General features: G+C 33.3%; 1 protein-coding gene and 1 pseudogene across 6 annotated transcripts in view; both read right to left on the bottom strand.

The window, feature by feature from the left end:
* The window catches only part of ANAPC10 (anaphase promoting complex subunit 10), a 257,736-nt gene that overhangs the window by 192,684 nt on the left and 41,918 nt on the right, over positions 1 to 23,134 (bottom strand). For 3 of the 6 annotated variants that reach the window (XM_039876051.1, XM_039876050.1, XM_039876052.1), the window contains exon 5: positions 15,866 to 16,149. The exons of the other annotated variants lie outside the window; for them this stretch is intronic. In XM_039876051.1, coding sequence (XP_039731985.1) covers positions 15,919 to 16,149 — 231 coding nt within the window. In that variant the 3' untranslated portion in view covers positions 15,866 to 15,918. Of the gene's footprint in view, positions 1 to 15,865; positions 16,150 to 23,134 lie in introns of those variants that run through there. 6 annotated transcript variants of the gene reach the window in all.
* On the bottom strand, positions 17,362 to 17,480 carry LOC120613715 (uncharacterized; annotated as a pseudogene).

Here is a 23,134-nt window from a genome sequence, read left to right as displayed (position 1 = left end):
CTGTTAAACAAAAAGATGAAACTAAATGGTTTTAGAACTGACATTCCATAATACCATCTCATTTTTTTTTCCCTTGGGGTAACTAGTAGTTTGAAGAACCCTGAATACGGCCAAATTTCCAATTTTTGTCTCAAAAATATTTGATTTTTTTTTTTTTTTTCCAAAATAAAATCTCTATGGTACAAAAAGGCTGAAGGTACCTATTTCAGCTTTACTCCTTCAGGGTGGTATTTAAAGAATGAAACCAGGAATGGCTGCTATTTAAAGAAGCAGTCACTAAAAAAGATAATGAAACTTATAATTTAGGATGAAATTGTTTTTAATGAAATAATCTCACATTTAAGTGCATTATCTTTTAACCTATCTATGTAGGTCTGAATACCATGCCAGTACCCCTATGTTGTAAACAGCTTCACAAAAAAAAGGGGGCCCCTATAAATCAACTGCTTTTATTGTAGTTAAGGGGTTAAAAAAAAAAGCCTAGTTCTTCTGAAAAGGACCTGGGAATTGAAAATCACTCCTATGTACCACCTAGAAGAAAATGTATCAGAATAAAACTATATTCAGCTTCACTGTTGGACACAATTGCTAATCATATAATTATTAGCCATGTTATTACCAGCATTTCCAGTGCAAGCAACAGCAAGAAGATTAAAATGTTCTTAACGTCGACCTACGAAGCCGAAATGAAATAAAGTGTAAAGGCCAGAGATATTCATTCTGCCTTTCTCTATAAACAATGACATGCAGAATAACACAATCAATCAGTCATTTCTGGGGTAGGCAAAAGAGGGGTAACGTAGAAGAAATCCGGTTTTATAACAAGGTTCTAATGGGGAGAAGGAGTGGGCTGAAAGGATAGATTCTTTAACCAAGTCGAGTGACCATTTTTAATCTGAAAAGGACAGAATACTTTAGCTAAATCATATAGAAGCAGTTGAATACCTTCTCCATGAAGTGGCCTACTCTTAGGCTGCAGGAGGATTAAACGAGTTATTTCTAAGTTCCTTCAAGTCCCTTTTTTCAATGATTCCTGGAACTTTCAAAGACTTATCCAAATGAAACACATGCCCAGTTTGAAGGCAAATCTGCCACAGAAAAAGCCTCCTTTCACACCCGGTTCTATCTTGCCTCAGTCAGTTTATTCAAGATCCTGGCCTTTCAGGTTTCTGAGCTCAAATTTTCATTTCAACTACTCTACCTCCTAGAAATACCTAATGGACTATTAAAGAATTGGCAAAGAGTAAAAGAAATATTTCATAACTGGTATTTTTATTTTGGTTAGAAAAATTCACAGGTTATTTTAATTCACTGCTATAGTTCTTAGCCCATTTTAGAAGAGCAGTTAGGACTGGAATTTTTTTATTTATCTTTTCTCTAGACTACCGCAAATCATTAAAAATGCACCCCCAGTTGGGCCCACGGTTGATTACTGTTCTTTGAGAAATCCATCTGTAAAGATTCAGTATAAAATACATTTTACTTCCCATTTTGCTTGCAATCCTAGGTTACTCGGTGCCTCTGTTTAGGCTAATCTTGTCCTGATTTTCATAATCACAATGGGGTTAGAGTTCACAACCTTTGAGCATTACAGTTGCATACTGCTCTTTTGGGATGACACAAGGATATATAGAGCACCAAAGTTCTAAAAATAAGTGACTTGAGTGTGTACAGCCCACATCATTCCAATTAACGAAGAAGGTATTCAAATATTAAAATTCTGAATTAAGAATCTCCTTATGTATTACGTTGAAATGCTCTTTGAAGCTGCCATTTACTATATGTTTACCATCCAGCAGCAGTAAGTTAAACGATTGTTTAGTATGAGGGCTCCACCACGCCATTCCCACTTGATGCTGCACTTCAGAGACCCAGAACACACGCAGGGAGAGGAAGCAAAGTCAGTGGACCTCTGTCCACTGAGAATTTATCAGCTATTCATTGTCCCTGTGATTAACAGTTGTAGTTCTAATGATTCTATAAAGTTTCAAAAAGTTAATATTAGACAAGAAAACACAATATTAGATATAAAATCTATATTAAAATGAAGCCCTTTCATTGGCATTCGGTCAAAAAACTAGTTAAAATAAGGAAAGAATGCTACATTTGGAGTAAGAAGACCTAGGTCACTTACTACCTGTGGTTTTGGTTTCAGCTGTCTTATGCGACCAAGGCCATGGGCATATGAGTGTTCCTTGTAAACAATAAAGGACTTTGCAAAGTGTTTGAATAATTCATTTTTCTGTTACATGTATGGAAAATGGAATAATTTTTATGAAACTTTTACTAAAATGTTTCAAAGGAATGCAAAAGATTCCTAATAAAATTTTTTCCTGTTTTTATCAGAAAAAGTAGGTAAGGAGGTAGTGAGGTAGCAGCGACCCAAGAAATCAGACAACAGAGAGCTCAAAATCTGGTATCAGAGAGAGCACTGAAAATACATGAATCTTTCTAAGAAAGTTTGGAGAAAAGAGATGCACAATTTTCCACAAGACCTAATTTCAATTTAATTACTGATTTTTTTAACTACAAAGCAGCAAAATATTTGTGCAAGCAGAGCTATTTATTGGCCACCCCAGGGCATTTGTCCTTAGATTGGCCCCTTCTTGCATCTTTACAATGTCTTTGGACACCTGTAAAATTCTGAGGGCAAAAGAAAACATCTGCTCACACCCCTACTTATGCCTCTGGGTCCTATGAGCCAATGTTATTATTATCAATAATTATTATATTATCACAGTAGGATTCAGATTAGACCATATATAGATGGCAGTGGTAAATTGGATAAAGTATTATTTTAATTTAGATTATACTAATTTATTTATGATTTGTTGCTAATCCAATGAAAGGCCTCTGAATGTCTAAGTTCCCCAGGCCCAGAATTACTTAAAGAAAGCCAGAATAATTAAACACAATCTTAAGTATGAAGCAGAAGTCTTGCTCAGTATGAACAATAGTTTGAGAGAAAGTTTGGAGATATGTGACTTTCTCTAAGAAAGATTGGGGGTAAAGATCCCTTGCTCTTTATAAGACTCAGTTTAAATTACGTTACACTGATTTATTTTCAAAGTTGTAAAGTCTCAAAATAGTCATGGAAGCATCTTCCCTAAGAAGTCACAGAAAGAAATGTAAGTGAATGTTTTTGATGTAGGAAATAATATAGCCTGGTCAACTTTTCATATTTATCATGTGTTCTCATGCTGTCTCGCCCCCAACCCTCCTAACAGTAATGATGTGGGCAGCGAAAGTTTTATTTGATTAGGTCAAAGTTGAGAATCCCCAGACAATTCTGTCCTTTTAATAGTCTTTGGTATGACAGAACACATAAAACCAGAGGCCACATACCTATCTTATCCACACATACCATCGACATCAATAGGTATTCCGCCCCAGCCTTGGGCAGTTTATTCTGACAAGTATTCTGCCCTCCAACCACTCCTGGATCTGATGACCCAGCTCACTTTTGACTGCTCATTCATTCCTTGTATGTTCCTCTTATTTACTGTTTGTAAATAGAAATCAGCTAAATCTTACATTTCATAACATCTACATGAATCCTTCTGATGCTCAAGTAATACTGAATTATTTCTTTGTAGTATCCAATACTAGATCATGTGATATAGGAGATAGAGAGAAATAGACAGTTACTTCGGACTTATTTAGAAGTAAATATTCAACTTAGTCATTTAGTACCTGTGCAATTTAGTCAAATTAATCAAATTGTTTCCTTCATTCCCAAAAGGGGATAATAATAATTACAGGAACATTACAGGGATTAAATATGATAACACAGAGAGGATGCTTGATCATAATGACTGGCACAAAGAAAGCACTCAGTAAATGTCAAGTATTTTTAATGCTGTTGTGAGGATGAGGCAGTCCGCAATGAATCATGTAGGGTACCAGGCCTCAGAACACATCTGAAAGAACCTGGCTCCCTCTACATGCCAACCCTTCTTTCTTCTTTCATATTTTAGTGTTAAAAGATGTCAGGAAACAAGATCACTAAACAGCAATGCTTAGTGATCATGTAGTTAACATGAAGGAAATAAAAGTAGCAGGGACTTTGACCGCAAAAACACCAAAAATGACCTTTTGAGCACAGAAGATGATTCAGATTTAACCGTTGCTATTCTGGATAATAATGCTAGAACTGCTCCCCAAGTTGGAAATCACATGATCACTGGAAAGGGTGGAATCTGTGCTCAGACAAGCATGAAACAGAGTCTAATATGGAAATAACTAAATCTTAACATTAGTTAAAATCACAACTTACTCCTTTACCTCTTTAGGATGGAAAATTATCTTTTCACTTGACAAATGGACATGACAATTGACGAATGCCATGTGTATCTTCTGTTATGTGAAATTAAAGATATGGTACAATTTCATTATGGTTATAATTCCTTTTACAATAATTTTTACTATGGAATATTTCAGATACTTCTTTAAATGCAGAGAATATAATAAACCTCTGGGTACATGCTACTTAGCTTATGAAATAAAACATTGCAAATGTAATTGAATCACCCCATGACCTCACTTCCCAATTCCTCTTTTCCCTGGACCCCAAGGTAATCACCAAACTGAATTTGGTGTTATTTATTCACATAGGATGCATTATCAAGGTTACTTTCTCAGGCCAAGATAAAAGGACTAGTCTTCTATGAATCTTTAGTTAATTATTCCCTTTGTGCCGCTGAGTAGAATTTACGATGTGGCAAGGTCTAATGATATCAGAATTACGTACTCTTTTTTCTATTAAATTGAAAGAGGGAAAATATGCCATTTTAAGGCCACTTCAACTATGAAATGTAATGTCCTTTAAAAAAACAACCCAGGGATACTTAGAAAAATGGGGAGAAAAATTGTATAAATGTGGAAAGAATTCAAGATTTGAATTTCAGCAATATGACAAACTATACATAAAACCCTCCTGCTAGATTGACTGGAAATGCTGGGGAAAATTAAATAAACTTTTTTAAAAAATGCACAGCTAAATGCATATAAGAGAAAAATATCCAGGTGCAAGGAATAATGAAGCAACTGAAAACTGGAATGGCAAATGAGTAGGCTCCCCTGTATTTGCCTCAATGGTGGGTGGTGAGCACTGGCTGCAATCTAAGAGTCTGGTTTTAAAGGGAACGCGAAGGATGAGAGATGAGAACGCCACTCCTGCAGGGTAAATAACTGAAACTAAGATCCCCACATAAGGGCTCAACTCTCAGTTGAAGGGGGACAGGTGGTGGGGTGGGGGAGCGTGGAAATCTGCCCAGCAGCAAAAGACAATAGACAACAGGGAAACTAGTTTATCTGGGGTCTGAGTAGTGAAAATAAATCTCTTGAGAATTCATAATATGGCTTGCATAACACAGAGGATTGAATTTATGTCACATGTGGTCTAGAAAGCTACAGTCAAGAAATTAAAAAGTACTAAATCCTAAGCCAGGGAGGGATCCCCATGGAATGTACACAAAAGTAAACCCAAAACTCTCTTGGAAAGACATTCCTAACCCAGGTTGCACAGAAATTTTACAGATAAAGCCCTGCTGAAGGTAAGCTCACAATAAGATTTAAAACAGAAGAGAAAATAATCTATACTAGGTGGACTCAGCGGCCAAAAATGACAGATGGAGACACCCAAGAAATTAACACAATAGAAATGTCTGATAGAAACCACTAAAAATTTATGACTGAAAGAATTATCACATATTTAAATTAGTCTAAAATTCCTTAAAATTCTGATAACTAATACAAATTCTGCATTCTTTAACATACATAAAAATGAAAAATGGGTAAGCAACTGTTAAGGGAAAGATTAATAAGTGCATTTGGAGAAGATGAGGGCAAAACAAGAAACAGGCAACATTGCATTATTTGCCACTGAATTACTTTGACACCACGTAGAATATAAAGTTGTGAATGCACTTAACGGTTAGCTATTATAGGTAAACATGGCCTCTTCTTGGAAATGTGTAAATTGAGTCTCTTTACTCAAAAGTACCTACTAAAACAATGATGTACAGCAAGCAACTACATATACAGAATCTGCAGGGTGCAGGTCTGTACATCAAAGCTAACGTGGTAGTTTGAACGTTGGGAGAGGTGGTGGTGAAGAAATATGTTATACTCATCTTTAAATATTTCCTACATTTAACTATTTGTAATGCTTTATAAATTAATGATCAATATATTCACCATTGTCTCCTTATTTATTTTATTCTGAGGCCCCCATATAAGAAACAGTGTGGTTTCAATATCTATTGATTATCTTGAACCTGAACGTAAACTTTCTGCCCAGCCAAATGTAGGCAAACAATGAATTCTATTTTGTATTTCCTGTCATTTCTTGCCATGTGCACGGCTATATTCTTAACTGGTCCTTATTGCATCACCTGTATTTTTCATTTAGTCATCAAATATTTTCTTGTAAGCTTACCATGTATCAAGTACCGTTCTAGAGCCTACCTTAATTGCCTCCAGTGCTTCTTACTGATTTAAGCTTCTTAAAACACATATCACTAACCTACCTATTCAAAACTCTTCAATGGTTCCCTGAAAAATACAGGCCAAACATTTTACCTTGATATTAAAAGACTCTCAAAAACCTGGCCTGAAAGGATCTTTCTAAAATTTTTTCTCACTTCTCTCCTAGGTGTTTATTTGCACTGGCTTGGGAGGCAGTATCTTCCAAATAAGCCATATAGATTCCTTCCTCCTAGAGAGTCATACTGAGTGAAAAACCCAATTATAACCGAGTTACAAAAAACTTATAAGAACTATTAGGATATGAAATGGTAATAAGTAAAAGAATAGAGAAAGATATAACATTCAAATACCAAACAAAAGAAAACTAGCAAAGCTTTATTAAATCAGACAAAGTAGATTTTATGGCCAAAAAAACATTACTAGAGACAAAGAAGTGCATTTCATAATGAATGGTTTGATTCATTAGAAAGATACAAGTCTAAATGTGTATGTATGTACTTAATAACATAGCTGCAAAATATACATAAAGAGAAAATTGACAGAATTATAAGGAAAAGTAGAAAAATCATCAATCATATGCAATTTTCATACAACTTTCTTATTAACTGAAAGAACAGGCGGATAAAAAATCAGTAGAATATAAAATATTAAAAGATCCAATTAATAAATCTGAACTAATATATAGAGAGCACTGTACCCAAAAACTACAAAATAAATGATTTTTATGAAATATTAATAAAAACTGAGCATATGTTGGGCTATTAAAGCAAGTTTCAACAAATTTCAAAAACTGTTCTTTGACCACAGAGTAATTATGCTAGAAAGCAGTAATAAAATACTTTGAAAATCCCTGTATATTTCTAAAGAAAATTAAGAAATGTCCTAAATAACCCATAGGTCATAGAGAAACATTCTAATAGAAATTAGAAAATATTCTAACTCAAAGATAATGGATAATTATGTATCAGACATAAGATCAACTAGAGCTGTTCTAGGAGGGAAATTTATAGTTTTAATTGCATATTTTAACACAGAAAAATTCAGAAAATCATTAATCTAAGTATTCATCTCAAAACTTAGAAAATTAAGTTCAAAGAAAAGGAAATAATAAGAACAAAAATTAATGAAACAGAAAAAATATATGTAACAGAAAGAATAAACTCAAAAGTTGGTTCTTAGAAAAGACTAACAGAATTGGTAAGTTTCTGCTGAAACTAAGGAAGAAAAAAGAGATAATACAAATAACCAATATCAGGAATGATGAGGGATCTAACATTACAGATCTTATAAACATTATAAAGATGACAAAATGATAATATGAATAATTTTATATCAAGAAATTTGAAAATGCAGAAGAAATAGATAAACCCCCAGAAAAATACAAATTGCCAAAACTTACAAAAGAGGAATTACAAAAATCTGACTAGTTCTCCATCTGCTTAAAATTAGGAATCAAACCTATAATTATGTTTTCACAGTGAATCTTACAAATACAGAATTATTCTCTCACACAAATTCTTCCAGAAAACAGAAAAACAAAAACAAAAATATTTCCCATTCATTTTATGAAGCCAAAGAAATTCCACTGTCAGAACAGGACAAGGACAGTACAAAGAAGTAATATCACAGGCCAATCTCACTCACAATGCAAAAACCATATGATGCACATAGATGAAAAATTCCTAAACTAATTTTTAGCAAACCAAATCTAGTAATTCACTAAAAGAGGATAATGCCCATAACCAAGTTAAGTTTGTTCCAGGAACATGGTTGATTAAACATCTAAAAATCAACCAAAATAATTCAACATAATAAAATAAAGAAAAAAATAATATGGTTATTTCAACAGATGCAAGAAAAAGATTTTATACACTCGATATTAATTCACAATTTAAAAACAAACAAAAAATTTTGGTAAACTAGAAACAGAAGGGACTAGCATTAACTCTATTAAGGGTTTCTCGATCCTTCTATATAATACATTACTGTAGGGCATAGCAAATGCAGTGAGGAAAGAAAGTAAACAAAGAGTATAAGGAAAGAAAAAGAAGAAATAATAGCCATCATTTAAAGATGTAAAAAATCCAAAAGAATCTACAGAAAAATTATTCTAATTAAGAAATTAGAAAGTTTCTGGATATAAAGTCTAGATATAAAAATCAATTTTATTTTAATTAACCAAAATGAATTTTCACAATTATTTATAATAGCATCAAAAAATATCAAATTCTTAGGATTAAATCTACAAAAGATGTCTCCCTAGGAAACTATAAAACATTACTGAAAGATATTAAAGTCTGAAATACATAGACTCTTCTGCAAATTAGAAGACTCAATAACTGTAAAAGTGTCAGTTCTCAAATTGATCTCAAGATTCAAAACAATCCCAATAACAATTTTATCTGGTGTGTGTGTGTGTAACCTGATCATCTGAATTTAAAATGTATATAGTAATGAAAAAGGCCAAAACTAGTTGAGACACTGTTAACAAAGAACAAGCTGGGAGAACCTGCTCTACCTGATGTTAATCGTATTACAAATCAACAGTAATAAAGACAAGTGGTCCTCACACAAGAACAGACCAACTGAATAGAATACAGAGCTCAAAAACACACCACACACATATGCTTACTTATGATTCAAAATCAAGGTGGCGTTGCAGAGTACTGAAAAAAGATAATCTTCAGCAAATGGTACGAGGCTAATTGGCGATCCATAGAAGAAAAAAAATGTAACTGAACTCCTATCATGTGGATCTGCACAACAAAGCAAAGAAAGCTTTTAAAAGATAACATAAGAGAATATTTTCATGATGTTCAGGATGAAGATTTCTTAGTGCACACACACACACTAAACATCATGTAAAAGACTGATAGATTGGTTTACATTAAAAATAAAAATTTCTGTTCATTAAAAGACCCCGCCTTTAAGAGAATAAAAAGGCAAACCATAGAATGGAATAAGGCAGTTAAAACACTTATAACTGTCAAAAGGTTTATATCCAGAATATATAAAGCACTTTTATAAATCAGTAAGAAAAATAAAAATTTTTTAAATGAACAAAGTATACAATACTTCACAGCTATCCTAATTGCCAACATGTGAAAAGTGGCTTGATCTCATTAATTATTAGGGAAAGGAAAATTAAAACTACGATAAAGTAACACTACGCTCACCGAAATGGCTAAAACTAAAAAGATCAACAATACTAAAAATTGGTGAGGGTTTGGAGCAATAGTGACTCATACCTGCTGTTGAAACATTGAAACATGAATGGGTACATCCACCTTGGAAAGTGATTTGGCATTATCTACAAAAAATGATCATACATACACCCTTTGAATGAGGTATTTGCCGTGTGTGTGTGTGTGTGTGTGTGTGTGTGTGTGTGTGTGTGTGTGTGAAATGCACATGCAATGTGAGTCAAAAGATAGGTACTAGAATTTCATAACAGCATTATTTGTAATAGACTCAGATTAAAAAGTCCAAGAACCAACAACACTAGAACGGAAAAATTATGATATATTCCTGCAATAGAATACTATATATATATCAGTACATATAACAGTAAAAATGAACAAACTATAGCTACATGCAGTAACATGGCTGTATACTACAAAAGTCATGCTGAGTAAAACACAAAGGAATATATATTGTACATTTGTATATACACATGTACATAACGTATACATTAAACATAGGTGAAACTTAGCTACACTGTTTAACTTGGGATAGAGGCTAATCTTGGAGAGGAGAAAGGAAACAGTGGTTGAGATGACACATGAAGAGGGCTTCCAGGCTGCCGAGGTGTTCTAGTCTTTGGCATGTACGTGGGTATCCACTTTGACCTAATTCATTAAGCTGGTGCTTTGGTGCACTTCACTGTATATATATTATGTTACACACACACGAAGAAGGCTGAAAGACTGGCCAAAGATTATAGTAGACAGGACTTCGGTGCTCATATAATTCTTATACTACTGACGTACTTCCTTTTAGCTTGCAAATAGAGAAAATTTTTCACATACAGAACATTTCCATTAAAATAGTATTTTCTCTTATCATATTCACTAGCTACAGAGTATCTGCAAAATGGTTACTAGTTATTAAAACAAAAAACTGTTCTTACACTTTGTTGTTTCTCAACACTAGCACATTTCATGCTTTAGTTGACAAATCTTTTAAAAGAATTTTAGTATGAATAATACTATTTCAAAAACTTCTTCAGTTTTAAAAGGCAGCTTTATTTTGAATCCAAAAGTAATTAGATGTAAGAGGAGCACAAATTGGACCCAACGGAATCAAGTTGTGTTTCTGCTAATGATGATTTTGTTTAAACACACAGCATGCCATATTCCAAAAACTCAAATATTTTTGTAATGGCCACTTGAGAGCCTTATTCGGAGCTGCGTGTGATTTCTGATGGTCTTGCTTACAAGTAGATTTTTCTAAGAATTCTATTTATTATCTAAATCCGAAATGGAAGGAGGAAATCTGGAACAATAGGTCCAGATTGGGTGAACATTTCTGTGATGCCACAAGCATCATCCTCTGAGGAATGCCCTTTGGAAAACCACAGATTTCTATGCAACTTTTTACCCCAGGCGACCTTCTGATAGCTTTCTACATAGTCCAATCTTAATTATACATGACAAATATGCACTAAAGATTTTGATTAAAAAAAAATTGTTTCAAAAAATATAATTTTTATCCCACAGTCTCTTTCACAACTTATAATGGTGGTGGGTGTTAGGCTACCCACATTGCCTTTTTAATCCTCCCAAGTTTTAATACAGCATTAAATAGAATAATTATATGTGTATGGATATAAAACTAGACAACTGATAATTTCAAGAAAAAAACTTTTCTCTAAACAGCCCCAATGACTTAAAAAAAAATGAAAGAAAACTTCTGAAGAATAGGTTCCTTACATCTCTATTAGTTACTGAACGCTACCTTAAAAAAATGAGCACTATTTTAAAATAAACAACAAAATTCCTTTGTTTTGTCTTTGGTAAACACCTGAGTATGTTATAACAATAGCTAGATGGATCATTATCATTCTCCTTTTTCCGAGGCTACCCTCAATTTCGTTTCTATATCCATTGAACATGTGATTCTTATAAATTTTAACCGTTGAAAACAAACAGCTGGCCGAATTCTCTGCTCAGTTTTTTGGATACTTTGCTTCTTGGTAAGTGATCAGTATTTTGATACTGCTGTAGTAATAACAGGAAATGATCTGTTAAAATCTGGATGTCCAGCTATAGATGAATGCCAGGGTAAAGAGGAGAGCTAGTCTTAGAATAAAGTCTATAAAAACAGCTTGGGGAGTTATTTCCAAGACCACAGGGGGAGAATCATAATTTGCTCTCAACATCAGAAAAGCAAATGCCTAGTGGAAGAACATCTTATGGTGATCATTGGACTGCATCAGTGGAAAGCTGCCGGCCACAAACACAGTAATTAAAATGACTTCAACTGGTAAATGCTAGAGCTTCAATTATACATGATGTGATATACCATTTCCTGAAATAAAAATTCACTCAGAAAAAAAGTTTCATAAGCAGGTAGAACTCTCCTAAATTGGTCCACATGTAATTTTGCTTATATTTGCAAACTAGCAAATTGGATCTATTCACCAGAAAGGCAAGAGAAGACAAACAATGGTGGTAAGACTAGCCATAAAATAAAGGAAAGGTAGTTTCAGATAAAAATGAAAAGTAGACTAGTTATTAGGACTAAAAAATAATTTTAACTTTTCATATAAAATTGTCATTGATTACAGACATTTTCTTAGATGGATAGTAGGGGGTTTTCTAATTAATGAGCCTTCAGATTTGTCCTGTTAACATAAGAAATCATTATCACGGATAATTAATAAACGAATCCCCAAGGATTTCTTCTTCGTCATGTTCCTCTAAGCCTTTCTGGACATCACTGTACGAAAACAAACTGACTAAATGGCAGACCATAAAACACAGAGAGCTGCCTTATAGAAGGCTGGTAAACAACCTTGCACAGGAAAACTTTCTAAATATCACACTCTAAATCTAGCGTCACAGCAGAAGTGGGGAATGCCAGAACAATGTGAGCAAAAGAAGATAATCTTGACATAAAAAATCCACAAAGCGAAAGTGTCCACATACAATCACAACTGTCATTTTAAAAAGGTAATTAATAAAACAAATAATTAAGAATTCAATAAAAAACAATACATAAGACATCTTATTAAGAACTTTAGCATAACAATTTTCTAAAACACTAGAAATATATCAAATATTTGTATCTGATTCACAAAATTTTACACTCATAAAAATTTATACTGTAAGTGTATTAATTTGTATTAAATTAGTAAGTCATAATGGCTAAACGAACAGAAGGCATGGCGTCTCAAATTATTTTTCAAGATCTGTCTGTTTTAATAGTTGAGACCTTTCAAACAAGAATAAATTTGCAAAACACCACTTGATTCCAAACACACAAATCATCTGTTTCAAATTAATTGTTGTTGTTACTCATATAAAAACAATGATAATCTGGATTCAAGAATAGGCTTGAAAAGTGAATAACTAGCTGATGTTACAAATAGTCTTTCTTTCCAAAATTCCACCTCCTCCACAATGTCTGATTTAGCTTCACCTCAATCTTCCAGAACAGGAAGCAACTCTATCTTCTCCACACTCCCATTCATTAATATGAGCTCTTACCACTCTAATTTCTGATTTGGTTGTTTAGAAAATTATTATTTTCACAATGATTTATTATGGTTTCCTTATTACATCTAACTTAACACCCAGTATCCATTAGATTTTTTATTAGTGTTCAATGAACTGCTGTGTTTTAAAATTCCAGTTTTATAGTTTGTGACAATATTTCCTCAGATAATAAACTGATTTTAAGTCTTATAGTTAGATTACATGTGAAATTTAAAAATTTAAATCTTATAACTGCAATTCATCAGATAACTCAAAAATGTATACTCATTACAAATAAATGACTAAATTCATTGTCATTAACTGTTAAAATGGCTTTTCAATCTTAGTTTTTGATTCTCAGATCCTATACAGTGGGACATAAATTTATCCATGTTGTTGCATGTATATAATTGTTGAGCAAATACTACTATATGAATATACCACAATTTGTTTATATTCTGTTGATCGACATTTGGGTTGTTTTCAGTTTTGAGAGACTACGAATAAAGCTATGAACACTCACGTACAAGTCTTTGTATAAACATTCTGCTTTCTTTTCTCTTGGGTAAATACCTAGGAATGGAATGGCTCAGTCACATAATTAGGTGCATATTTTAACTTTTTAAGAAATTACCAAACTGTTTTCCAAAGTGGTTATACATTAATTACATCTTCACCAGCAGAGTGAGGTCCGGTTCCTCCATATCTTCACTAACCTTTGCAATTGTCTTTTTAGTTGTGGCCTTTTCAGTAGCTGTGAAATGGTATATCGTTATGATTTTAATTCGCATTTCACTAATGTCCAAACTTCGGCATCTTTTCATATGCTTATTTACAAATCATATGTATTCCTTGGAAGTGACTGTTCAAATCTTTTGCTCATTTTTAATTGGATTGTCTTCTTCCTATTGAGTTGTAAGAGTTCTTTTTTCTACATACAAATGCTATATGGGATATATAATCTGTAGTTTTAAAAGATGAATGCAACTGTTTTAGATAATTATGCTTTGTTACTATAACACATGGTCTATCCGTACTTTAAATAAGCCTCATAATGAGGGGGAGCATTATTTCCATAATCCTCAGGTACCAAGTTTTTCCAGGTAGTCAGCCAGCTGGCATATGAAAAATAGAAAAAGGAAGTAGAAGTAGAAAACATACTGATTTTCTCAACATTCTTCTTAATCTCTCCTAATTTTAGGAGTCTCTTAGCAAACTATTAGTAGTAGCAGATGACAGACTGGATCGTGTAAATGATAATTAGTCCTCCTTTTGTCTTTTAAGCAATTTTTAAAAAGCAGTTGGCAAGTAGTAACATTATTACTAATAAAACCTTCTGTATTTTTTATTAGATCTCTCTGCCTCAGACTAAGACCTTGTTGTTTACATGAACGTTTTCCTTATCACACTAAATAAAACAAAACATCTAGTACAGTGCCTAGTGCATATTACTATTCTAATTTCCTAGGTTCTCTCCTTTGCTCTTAATTCCTATCCATGTGTTTTCCTTTAGTCCTTTCTCCTACCCTTTCCAGCACCCCACACCTAGACTGGGGTTAATCTGCTGATCCCAAAAGAGTTTTGGTCACAGACTATTTGGTGACCCTATAGATCACCTACCACGTTTCTTCAAAGATAACAAAATGCACACGACAATAAACTCTTTGTGAAACTCATAGAAAGAACAGCAGAGATTCTTAGTGAAAAAGTAAATCCTTTTTTTTTTTTATATAGTATCCAGGTAAATGAATACACTCTGCTAGAATAAAACAAACACAAAATTATTTTTTAAACTTTACTATTTAAGACTTCGGTCTATCCAGTAATGCAAGAACCACCGAGCAATTTTTCCTAAACAAGAGCCAGTCTGTGGAAGTTCTGTGGCTAAACAATCATCCTTCCAAAAGTAATAGATATAGAAAAAAAAGCATACAAAAATCAAATCTACTCATTTTAAACCATGGAAAGAAACATATTTAAGCTCCTTTAGTATCTTTTTATATATAAAGAATAATTTCATACATTTAAAAATTTTTCATTATCCCTCAGGAATGCTTCAGAGTCAGATACAAATTTGAAACACTCTTCTAAAGCAGCACTAGAATTAGAATAAACAGCAGATTATAATGGCAATCTCTGTCATGATAGCAGGATATAGCCAACTCTAGGGTTCAAAGTATTCATGGAAGTAATTATAACACAAATAACTATATTCTCCAAATCAGAGTGATTCTCATCAGACACCTAATGCCAGGCTTACTTTGACAGTTTTAATTTAAAAAGGCTCAGTAATAAAAGAATAAGCTTCCTCTGGATAGAAAAAAATAATTTTGGCCTAATAAAGATAATACCTATTGATAAAACATAGGTTTGTTCCCAAACATGCAATAAATCATTACCCTAATACATGGTCCCTATATGAAATAATTATTTGGATAGTAAAAAATTATATATATCTTATAATTTTTCAGTTTAACTGGTTTTCTTTTGGTATAAGGAAAAATTTAATGATTGGCTTCAAATCCATTTTTAGTAATACAAAGTCGTAAGCTTTATTATATGTTAAAGAAAATAAAGATAGTATGACTCAATTTTATTAAATCTACAACAAGATACTTTTCAATGAATACAAAAATTGTAAATTAGCTGATGCTTTTTCAATAAAGATACCAGATACATTTACTGACAAGAGAAAACAAAGATGTGTTTAATGACTTTTGTTGTTTTCAAGTCACCTTATTGAACGATACATCATGAAATCAATAGTTGTACATCTAGGAAATTTACCAATGGAGCTCTCTTCCACTGGTGTATATATTTTAATTTGTCTCATGTGGGTGTCTCTTCCATTTTGGTGATTGGCTAGAACAGCAATCTGTATCATGAATGTGCGAGTTGGCTTCTTATGATTATCAGTTAAGGGAACATGAATCCAGCCACTTGGTTCCACCAATTCAAGTTGCTGCCAGGAAAAGAAAAGTCTGATTAGGTTTTCACCCAATGATTATATCATCACCCAATGAATATATTATAATGAATGAATTCTAAAGTTGGCTCATCTATATGGTGTTGGACAGGTACCAGACTTATCAGGGTGATTACTTCATAAGTTCTATAAATGTCTTATCACTATGTTGTACACCTGAAACTAATAGTGTATGTCAACTGTAATTGAAACAATATTTTTAATTTTAAATAGAAAAAACGTTCACTTAAAATTAACCTCTTGCTCACTGAAAGAATGACAATATGATAATAACCATTACCAGTTGTTGGGCGCTTTTACCATGGCCCGTTCTTACAGTTGCTAAGCACTTTACATGTACTGTCTTAGTAGGTAAAATAAAAATAGATGTATGTAGTCTTAGTGCTTATAGAAACTCGTACAACACACAAATTTAGAATTAGGCATGTATGAATGTATACACCCAATGGAAGACCATGCTGATACAAGTAGAAAAAGAATCTACCATAATGCTTCTCGTATATTTTATTTCAAGAGCCATGCTTAATATATCCAAACTCATATAACAATCAGATTCCATATAAATTACAATTATATTAACAAAAGAAAATCATTCATTAAATAAGCATCAAATAAAGCTTTCTTCTTTGGAAGCAGTAAATGATTTATCTAGTCTGGATGACGATCTAAACCCAAAATCTAGATTTTTAATGTTTTTCAATAAGAAATGCTAGAAATTTTTTTTTAATTTTTAATTTTATTTTAATCAAGAGTTCAAACTGTCCTTCTTTAAGAAGGAAAGGAAAACCATAAGTCAAAAGGTAAACTGAAGTTTCTCAATATTTTCCTAAGGTCATGAAGTAGTTTCTTAAAAATAAATATTGAGTTTTAAATTAATTATTGAACACATATGAACTATATACATCACAGAATATATAGGTTTATCTTATCATCACAGTAAATGGCAATCAATGAGTGTCAAAAATCTAAATCAGGATTCCATGAGTTACACGAGGAAAACAGATTAAACAAAGTCCACTGTTATCTTCTTTTCCTTCCCTCCCTCCTTCACTTCCTTCACGTCTCTTCTTCTTTTTCTTTCTTTCAATCTTTTTGTTTTTTTAGGCGAGGGAACTCTTGGTTGACCTCACAGATTGCAAGGACTTTGTCAGCTTACACTCTCTTCTTTTTTTATTTTTTTATTTTTTACACCTGCAGCACCTGGTCTTCCTAGGTGGTCTCCCATCCAAGTACTAACCAGGCCCGACCCTGCTTAGCTTCCGAGATCAGACAAGATCGGGCTTGTTCAGGGTAGCATGGCTGTAGACAATCTTTTTCATTGTTTCCCGTCTTTCCCTTTCTTTCTCACCTTCCTTCCTTTTTTATTCTTTCTTTTCATTTTTTTTTTTTACAGAGAAAGAGGATGGGTAGAGATGAGGCAAGAGAACCATAATCTTTAAAAAGGTAGTTTTGTTTAAGACTGAATGATTTCTTCCTTTAACTACAAAATATAAGAATAATTGGATCTCTTCTCCTCACAGTGTTTTTGGTTAGTGGTATTTTATAAACTTCCATGAGCACTAACTTAAAATGAGTGCATTAGAGACCAGATGTATCTGGTTTCTATCACTAACCTTTTATTCTGGCCACAAATAGTTATTGAGTATTTAAAATGTTCAAGGCATTGCTCTAAGTATAGTTAAGCACACAAAACATGAATAAAGCCTTGTTCTAAACCTTAAAAAAAAAAAAAATGAGAGAGAGACAAACATCCTCTCTGGCTTCATTCAATTTCTTCATGTATAAACTAAAGGGACTGGATAAGTTATCCAATGTCCCTTCCACCTCTGACATTCGATGATTCTAAATAAAGGAAAGATATAGTAGGAAGATGTCCACATCCTTCCCCCAAACCTGTGAATATGTTGACTTACATGGCAGAAGGGACTTTGCAGGTGTAATTAAGTTGAAGATCTTGGGACGGAAAGATTATCCTGGATTACTGGATAGGCCCAGTGTAAACACAAGGGTCCTTATAAGAGGAAGGCAGGAGAGAGAGGAGATGTGATGACAGAAGAAAAGACTGGAGTGATGTGACCACAAGCCAAGGAGTGGCAGCCCCTAGCACCGAGAAAAGGCAAGAAACAGTTCTCCTCTAGAATCTCCAGATTCTAGAACCCACCCAGCTGACACCTTGATTTTAATCCATTAAACCCATTCTGGACTTCTCATTTCCAGAACTGTAAGATAATAAACGTGTGTTGTTTAAGCCACTAAGTGTGTGGCAATTTGTTACTGCAGAAATAGAAAACTATCATAATGGATATACATGAGAGTTCTGAGGAGAGATAAAGTACTTCTGGTTGAAATAACCTATTCTCCAGGTAAATGTACAGTAATGAATCTCAATGAACAAAAAACAAAACTAAGATAGTAAATTCAACTCCTTACTAATAGAATGTTTTTGACAAATTTAACCATATTTCTGACAGACGCAATGTTATTTTTAGAGCACTTATATTTTAAATTCTTCAGTGTACTAAAAGCTGTATTAAGATTTTATAGCACATATAATTTCTGGCATGATACATACAGAATTGTAAAGGTAGTAAATTATTCAATAAATACAATTAATGAACTATTTCTCCAGAACACATCATAAAGTTTATGGATCTCAATCACTAAAAATATATTACAAAGTATGTACAGCTCTTAACATCTCTCAAATGGCTTCACCTTCAACTATATTGCCTGGAAGTCATAAACACCAAGTCCTGTGTCTACTTCAGTTCTACTGGGCACAGTTTGAAATTCTCAGTCATCTCTAAAACGTTATTATTCTGATACTACCAATATTTTAACTTATTTCATAGCCTTAAAAAACCTCAAGTATATATAGCGTATATATATATTTAATTTTTGGAAATGTTTGATTAAAAGGTTAATATGTTTAAGCCAAAAATTATTTATTTTTTATATTTTAAACAGAAAATTAACGAAAGGCAAAATTTTGCCAAAATACCTCCCTTTTTTCTCCCATTTCTGGTTTGAACCTCAATAAATGAAAATTTCATTACCTTCAAAATAAATTATTTTTCTATATTCCTCCTTGTTCTTTCCACCATCTCCCCTTTTGGATCCTTTCTCCATATATGCATTCACTTGAAAAGTTTTTTATTTTTTCACCCGCTAGTTATCTTTAGCCCATTCCAATCTGAATTTTGTCCCCCCACTGAAACCAATCTTGTCAAAGTCACCAGTGACCCCTGCCTTGCCAAATCAATTCCCTCTCAGAACAGCCCTTTGACACAGTTTATTATTGTATTCTGGATATTACCTAATGATGTGCCTGACCAAGATCTATTTATATTTTAAATTTTAATGCTTTTACAGCCTTGTACAATATTGTAGTTTTGTACTATATATATATGAATGACATGGTTCACTAAAGAGAATGTTGTAAACAGAAAATAACTGGTAACTCAGTAAAGATAGATAAATTTAAAGATTAATAAAGATATTAATTCTAAGCTATATAGGATACTTGAAATTATGTGCTTAAAAATACATCTATCTGAGTGAGCTTAGAAGAGGATCCTTCCTCAGTGATGAGCCTGCAATGAGACCGCAGCCTGATGGCCTTTGTGACATCTGAGCAGAGGATGCAGCCTAAGCTATGCCTAGACCCCCGGCTCACAGAAACTGTGAGATAATGATTATGTGTTGTTTAAGTCACTAAGTTTGTGGTAATTCGTTATACAGCAATAGAAACATAATATACAAGGGTGGCAGATAAATAATGAATATTAAAAAATTTTATAAAACTGGTGAAAATTCCCCATTAAAAAATGTCTGGGGTTTTACAAGTGTTTGATACAATTCCTAGTGTTTGATACAATTCCTAGTGTTAAATTGAAACAAGTAGTTCTTTGACATTTTATTTCATCTCATCGTTTGACTATAATTTTGCTTAGTCCATTTAATTTCTTATAAAAAAGAAATTAAACAACATGTAGGGGCAACCTACATGGTAGGTATTCTACCTAGCGGCTGAGGAAGCCATGTAATGGACTTGTATCAAACACATGTAATGGACCATGACATCAGTACTACTGCCAGCCCAGAGCCTACCAAGTCACTTTTGAATAGGAGCCAATATTCTTTTAATTCCTCAATGTTCCTTCCTTGATATCAGCTGCTATGGTGCAAAGCCTATGATGATGAAAACTGTACATAAATACAATCCATTAGAGTTTCTCTGAATGTATCTCTCAGCCTGGCTCCAGGATCTGCTTCCTGTGAGCGACCTCTAAGGCACTATCCCTACTCTAGTTGTGATTTATTTAAAGGTAGGTGAACCCCTCCAAAGATACAGTAAGTGAAGTACTAACTCCACAATAAACAAAGCTTACATTTTAAAAAGCAGAAGTAATTCATCAATAAAAATCATGTCAAATATTAAATATAAAGTCATTTACATGTCCTCTGCTATTGCTAATCCTATGTCCTTGGAAAATAAAATGAGAGAAGATAGAACTACCTGATATTTGCTTCTAGAACGCTGTCTTCTGCTCCCTGCTCTCACTACCTCCTTCTTCTTCATTACCCATAGTTGTGACTTGAATTACCCATAGTTGTGACTTGATGAGACACTATAGGATCTCAATATGAGAACCGCTGACACATGAAGCAGCAGATTCTGAAACTTTAACCATCTTTTCACTTAGGAAAGAATAGAACCAGTTAACAGCAACAATGACCTACTTGTAGAGAAACAAAGTCTAATATAATCCAAAAGAAACTTCTTGAATTCCAAATGTGTTAAAAGTAAGGATACTACAAAAGCAGCTTAACAAGAAAGAGAATCTGACTCAGAGCTCAGTAGAAAGCAAGCTCTTTTGCCCTACTGAAGAAGGCAACCACCTAAGATGACGACTTTGAGGTCGAAGTTAGTTATCCTGCTACAAACAGTGTACATATTCATTTTGGACTAGTAAGTTAGAAAATTTCTATACAGAGAAATTTACTCCAGAAAGAGTTCCTGAAGAGTTAAGATTATGTAGCTTAACTGGTTTTAAAGCTACCTGTTTTTTAAAGAAGAGGAATAACAACAGCAACAAAAGAACTACATAAAATGTTCTACTAATCTAATGAACAATTCTGAACAAATGCACAAACCTGAAGTCAATGTCAGTTTAAAAAATAATTTCATCAAAAGCCCAAAATGGTACAGAAATGTTAAGAAGAAATTGCAGAAAATGTTTGGACAATAGTTAAGTCTGGTTAACTTTCCAAGTTAACCAGACTTAACTATTATTAAAAAGAAAGCTGGTAAATATAAATACATGTATACATACACAATAAAATTATGCATTGGTTTTGTTGTGAAAAGAAAGCTATAAGTCTTATTCAAGTAAGGGAATAATCAATAAATGATAGCAATAGATAAAAACATGTAGTCCAATGGAGAGAACAGCAGGTCGATATCAAAAGACCAAGATCTGAATAGCAATTCTAGTCTTGAGTTTAAGCAAATTACCTCTCCTTGCTAAACCTTTACTTTGCTATCTGTTAGGTGAATCATATGAAATTACTGTTTTTGTCTATCAAAAATAAAATTAGGGTAATTTTATTCTTGCATAATTTTTAGACTTTCCTCTCAGGAATGTTGTCAAGTAATAAGATAATGTTTCATTACTGTGAAATCCATGGGATCTTTTTCAGTTGGAACCTTCTTAGGCATCTGGAACATTCTTCAGGTACTCCTCCTACCTGTATCATTTGTCTCTCTGGAGACTCCTCTGTCTGTTCCATAAGTTCTGGATTCCTCACAGTCCTGTTTTAAAAGTAGTCTCACACTACGGAGTTTAATCTACACAACTGTCCAACACAATTGTATTCAGACCCATGACTTCAGGTACCTGTCTCCTTCTCCTGGGCTCGGATCTGCATCACTGTCTGAAAGTCAAGTGGACATATGCTGATGATTTAAAATTTTATATCTCCTTTTTAAGAGGCAACTTCTGAAGGTACCAACAAGGGAACGGCATAGATCTAGAGCTAATGCTAGTCCCTGCTTACCTCTTCGGCTTTATCTAGAATGGTCCTTCACTTATATTTCAGCCATATAATCTGCAATAATGCAAAAATAATTTTATACTGTGAAAGAAAATAACTCTAAAAATATTCCAAACATCCAGAGATGGCAAAGAGATATTAATTTTATTTCATTTAAAATGGGTCAGCTATTATGCTTATGTAAATATTTTTTAATGAACAGAAATTAATTGCTTGGAAGATAAGAAAATAAGAGCGATAGAAAAGAAGAAAATCAATGGCTCAATGCAGCTAACAAATGTGAAGTCAGAAAGAACGAACAGAGAAAGAGGGAGGAAAAATATGAAAGAAATCATAGCACCACCCAAAACTGAAACACAAGTGTCTCCTCATTGATGCAATCTACTGTGCATTCAACACAATGAAGGAAACACACCACACACACACACACACACAGTATAGCATCATGACATTTCTGGTCAAAGATAAAGAAATTATAAAAGCTTCTCCAGAGAAAAACAGGTCACACAGAAAGCATCAAAAATAAAAAAAATGGCATTGTATTCCTCAACATTTACACTGAAAACGATAAGGCAATGGAGAATGTACTTAAAACTGTGATGAAAAATTATTTTCAAACTAGAATTCCATAGCCAGCCAAATCATCCCTCAAGGGTGAGATTAAAGTTTTCAGTCATGCAATTTTCCTGCCCATGTAGAGTATGCATTCCACCAAAAAAGGGAGTAAATCAAGAAAGATGAAGACCTGTGATCCAGGAAACAAGGGATCTACCAAAAAAGAAGTAGAGAAAATTCCCAGGATGATGCTGAAAGGCTGTCTTAAGAAGACAGCTGTTAGTCTGGGTCCTCCAAGAAACAGACACCAAAACATGAATAGACATACCAGAATTTATTAGGGGAAAAG

Source organism: Pteropus medius, unplaced genomic scaffold, assembly GCF_902729225.1.
Source record: "Pteropus medius unplaced genomic scaffold, Ma_sr-lr_union100, whole genome shotgun sequence".
NCBI lineage: Eukaryota > Metazoa > Chordata > Mammalia > Chiroptera > Pteropodidae > Pteropus > Pteropus medius.
This window is presented reverse-complemented; position numbering and strand designations above follow the sequence as displayed.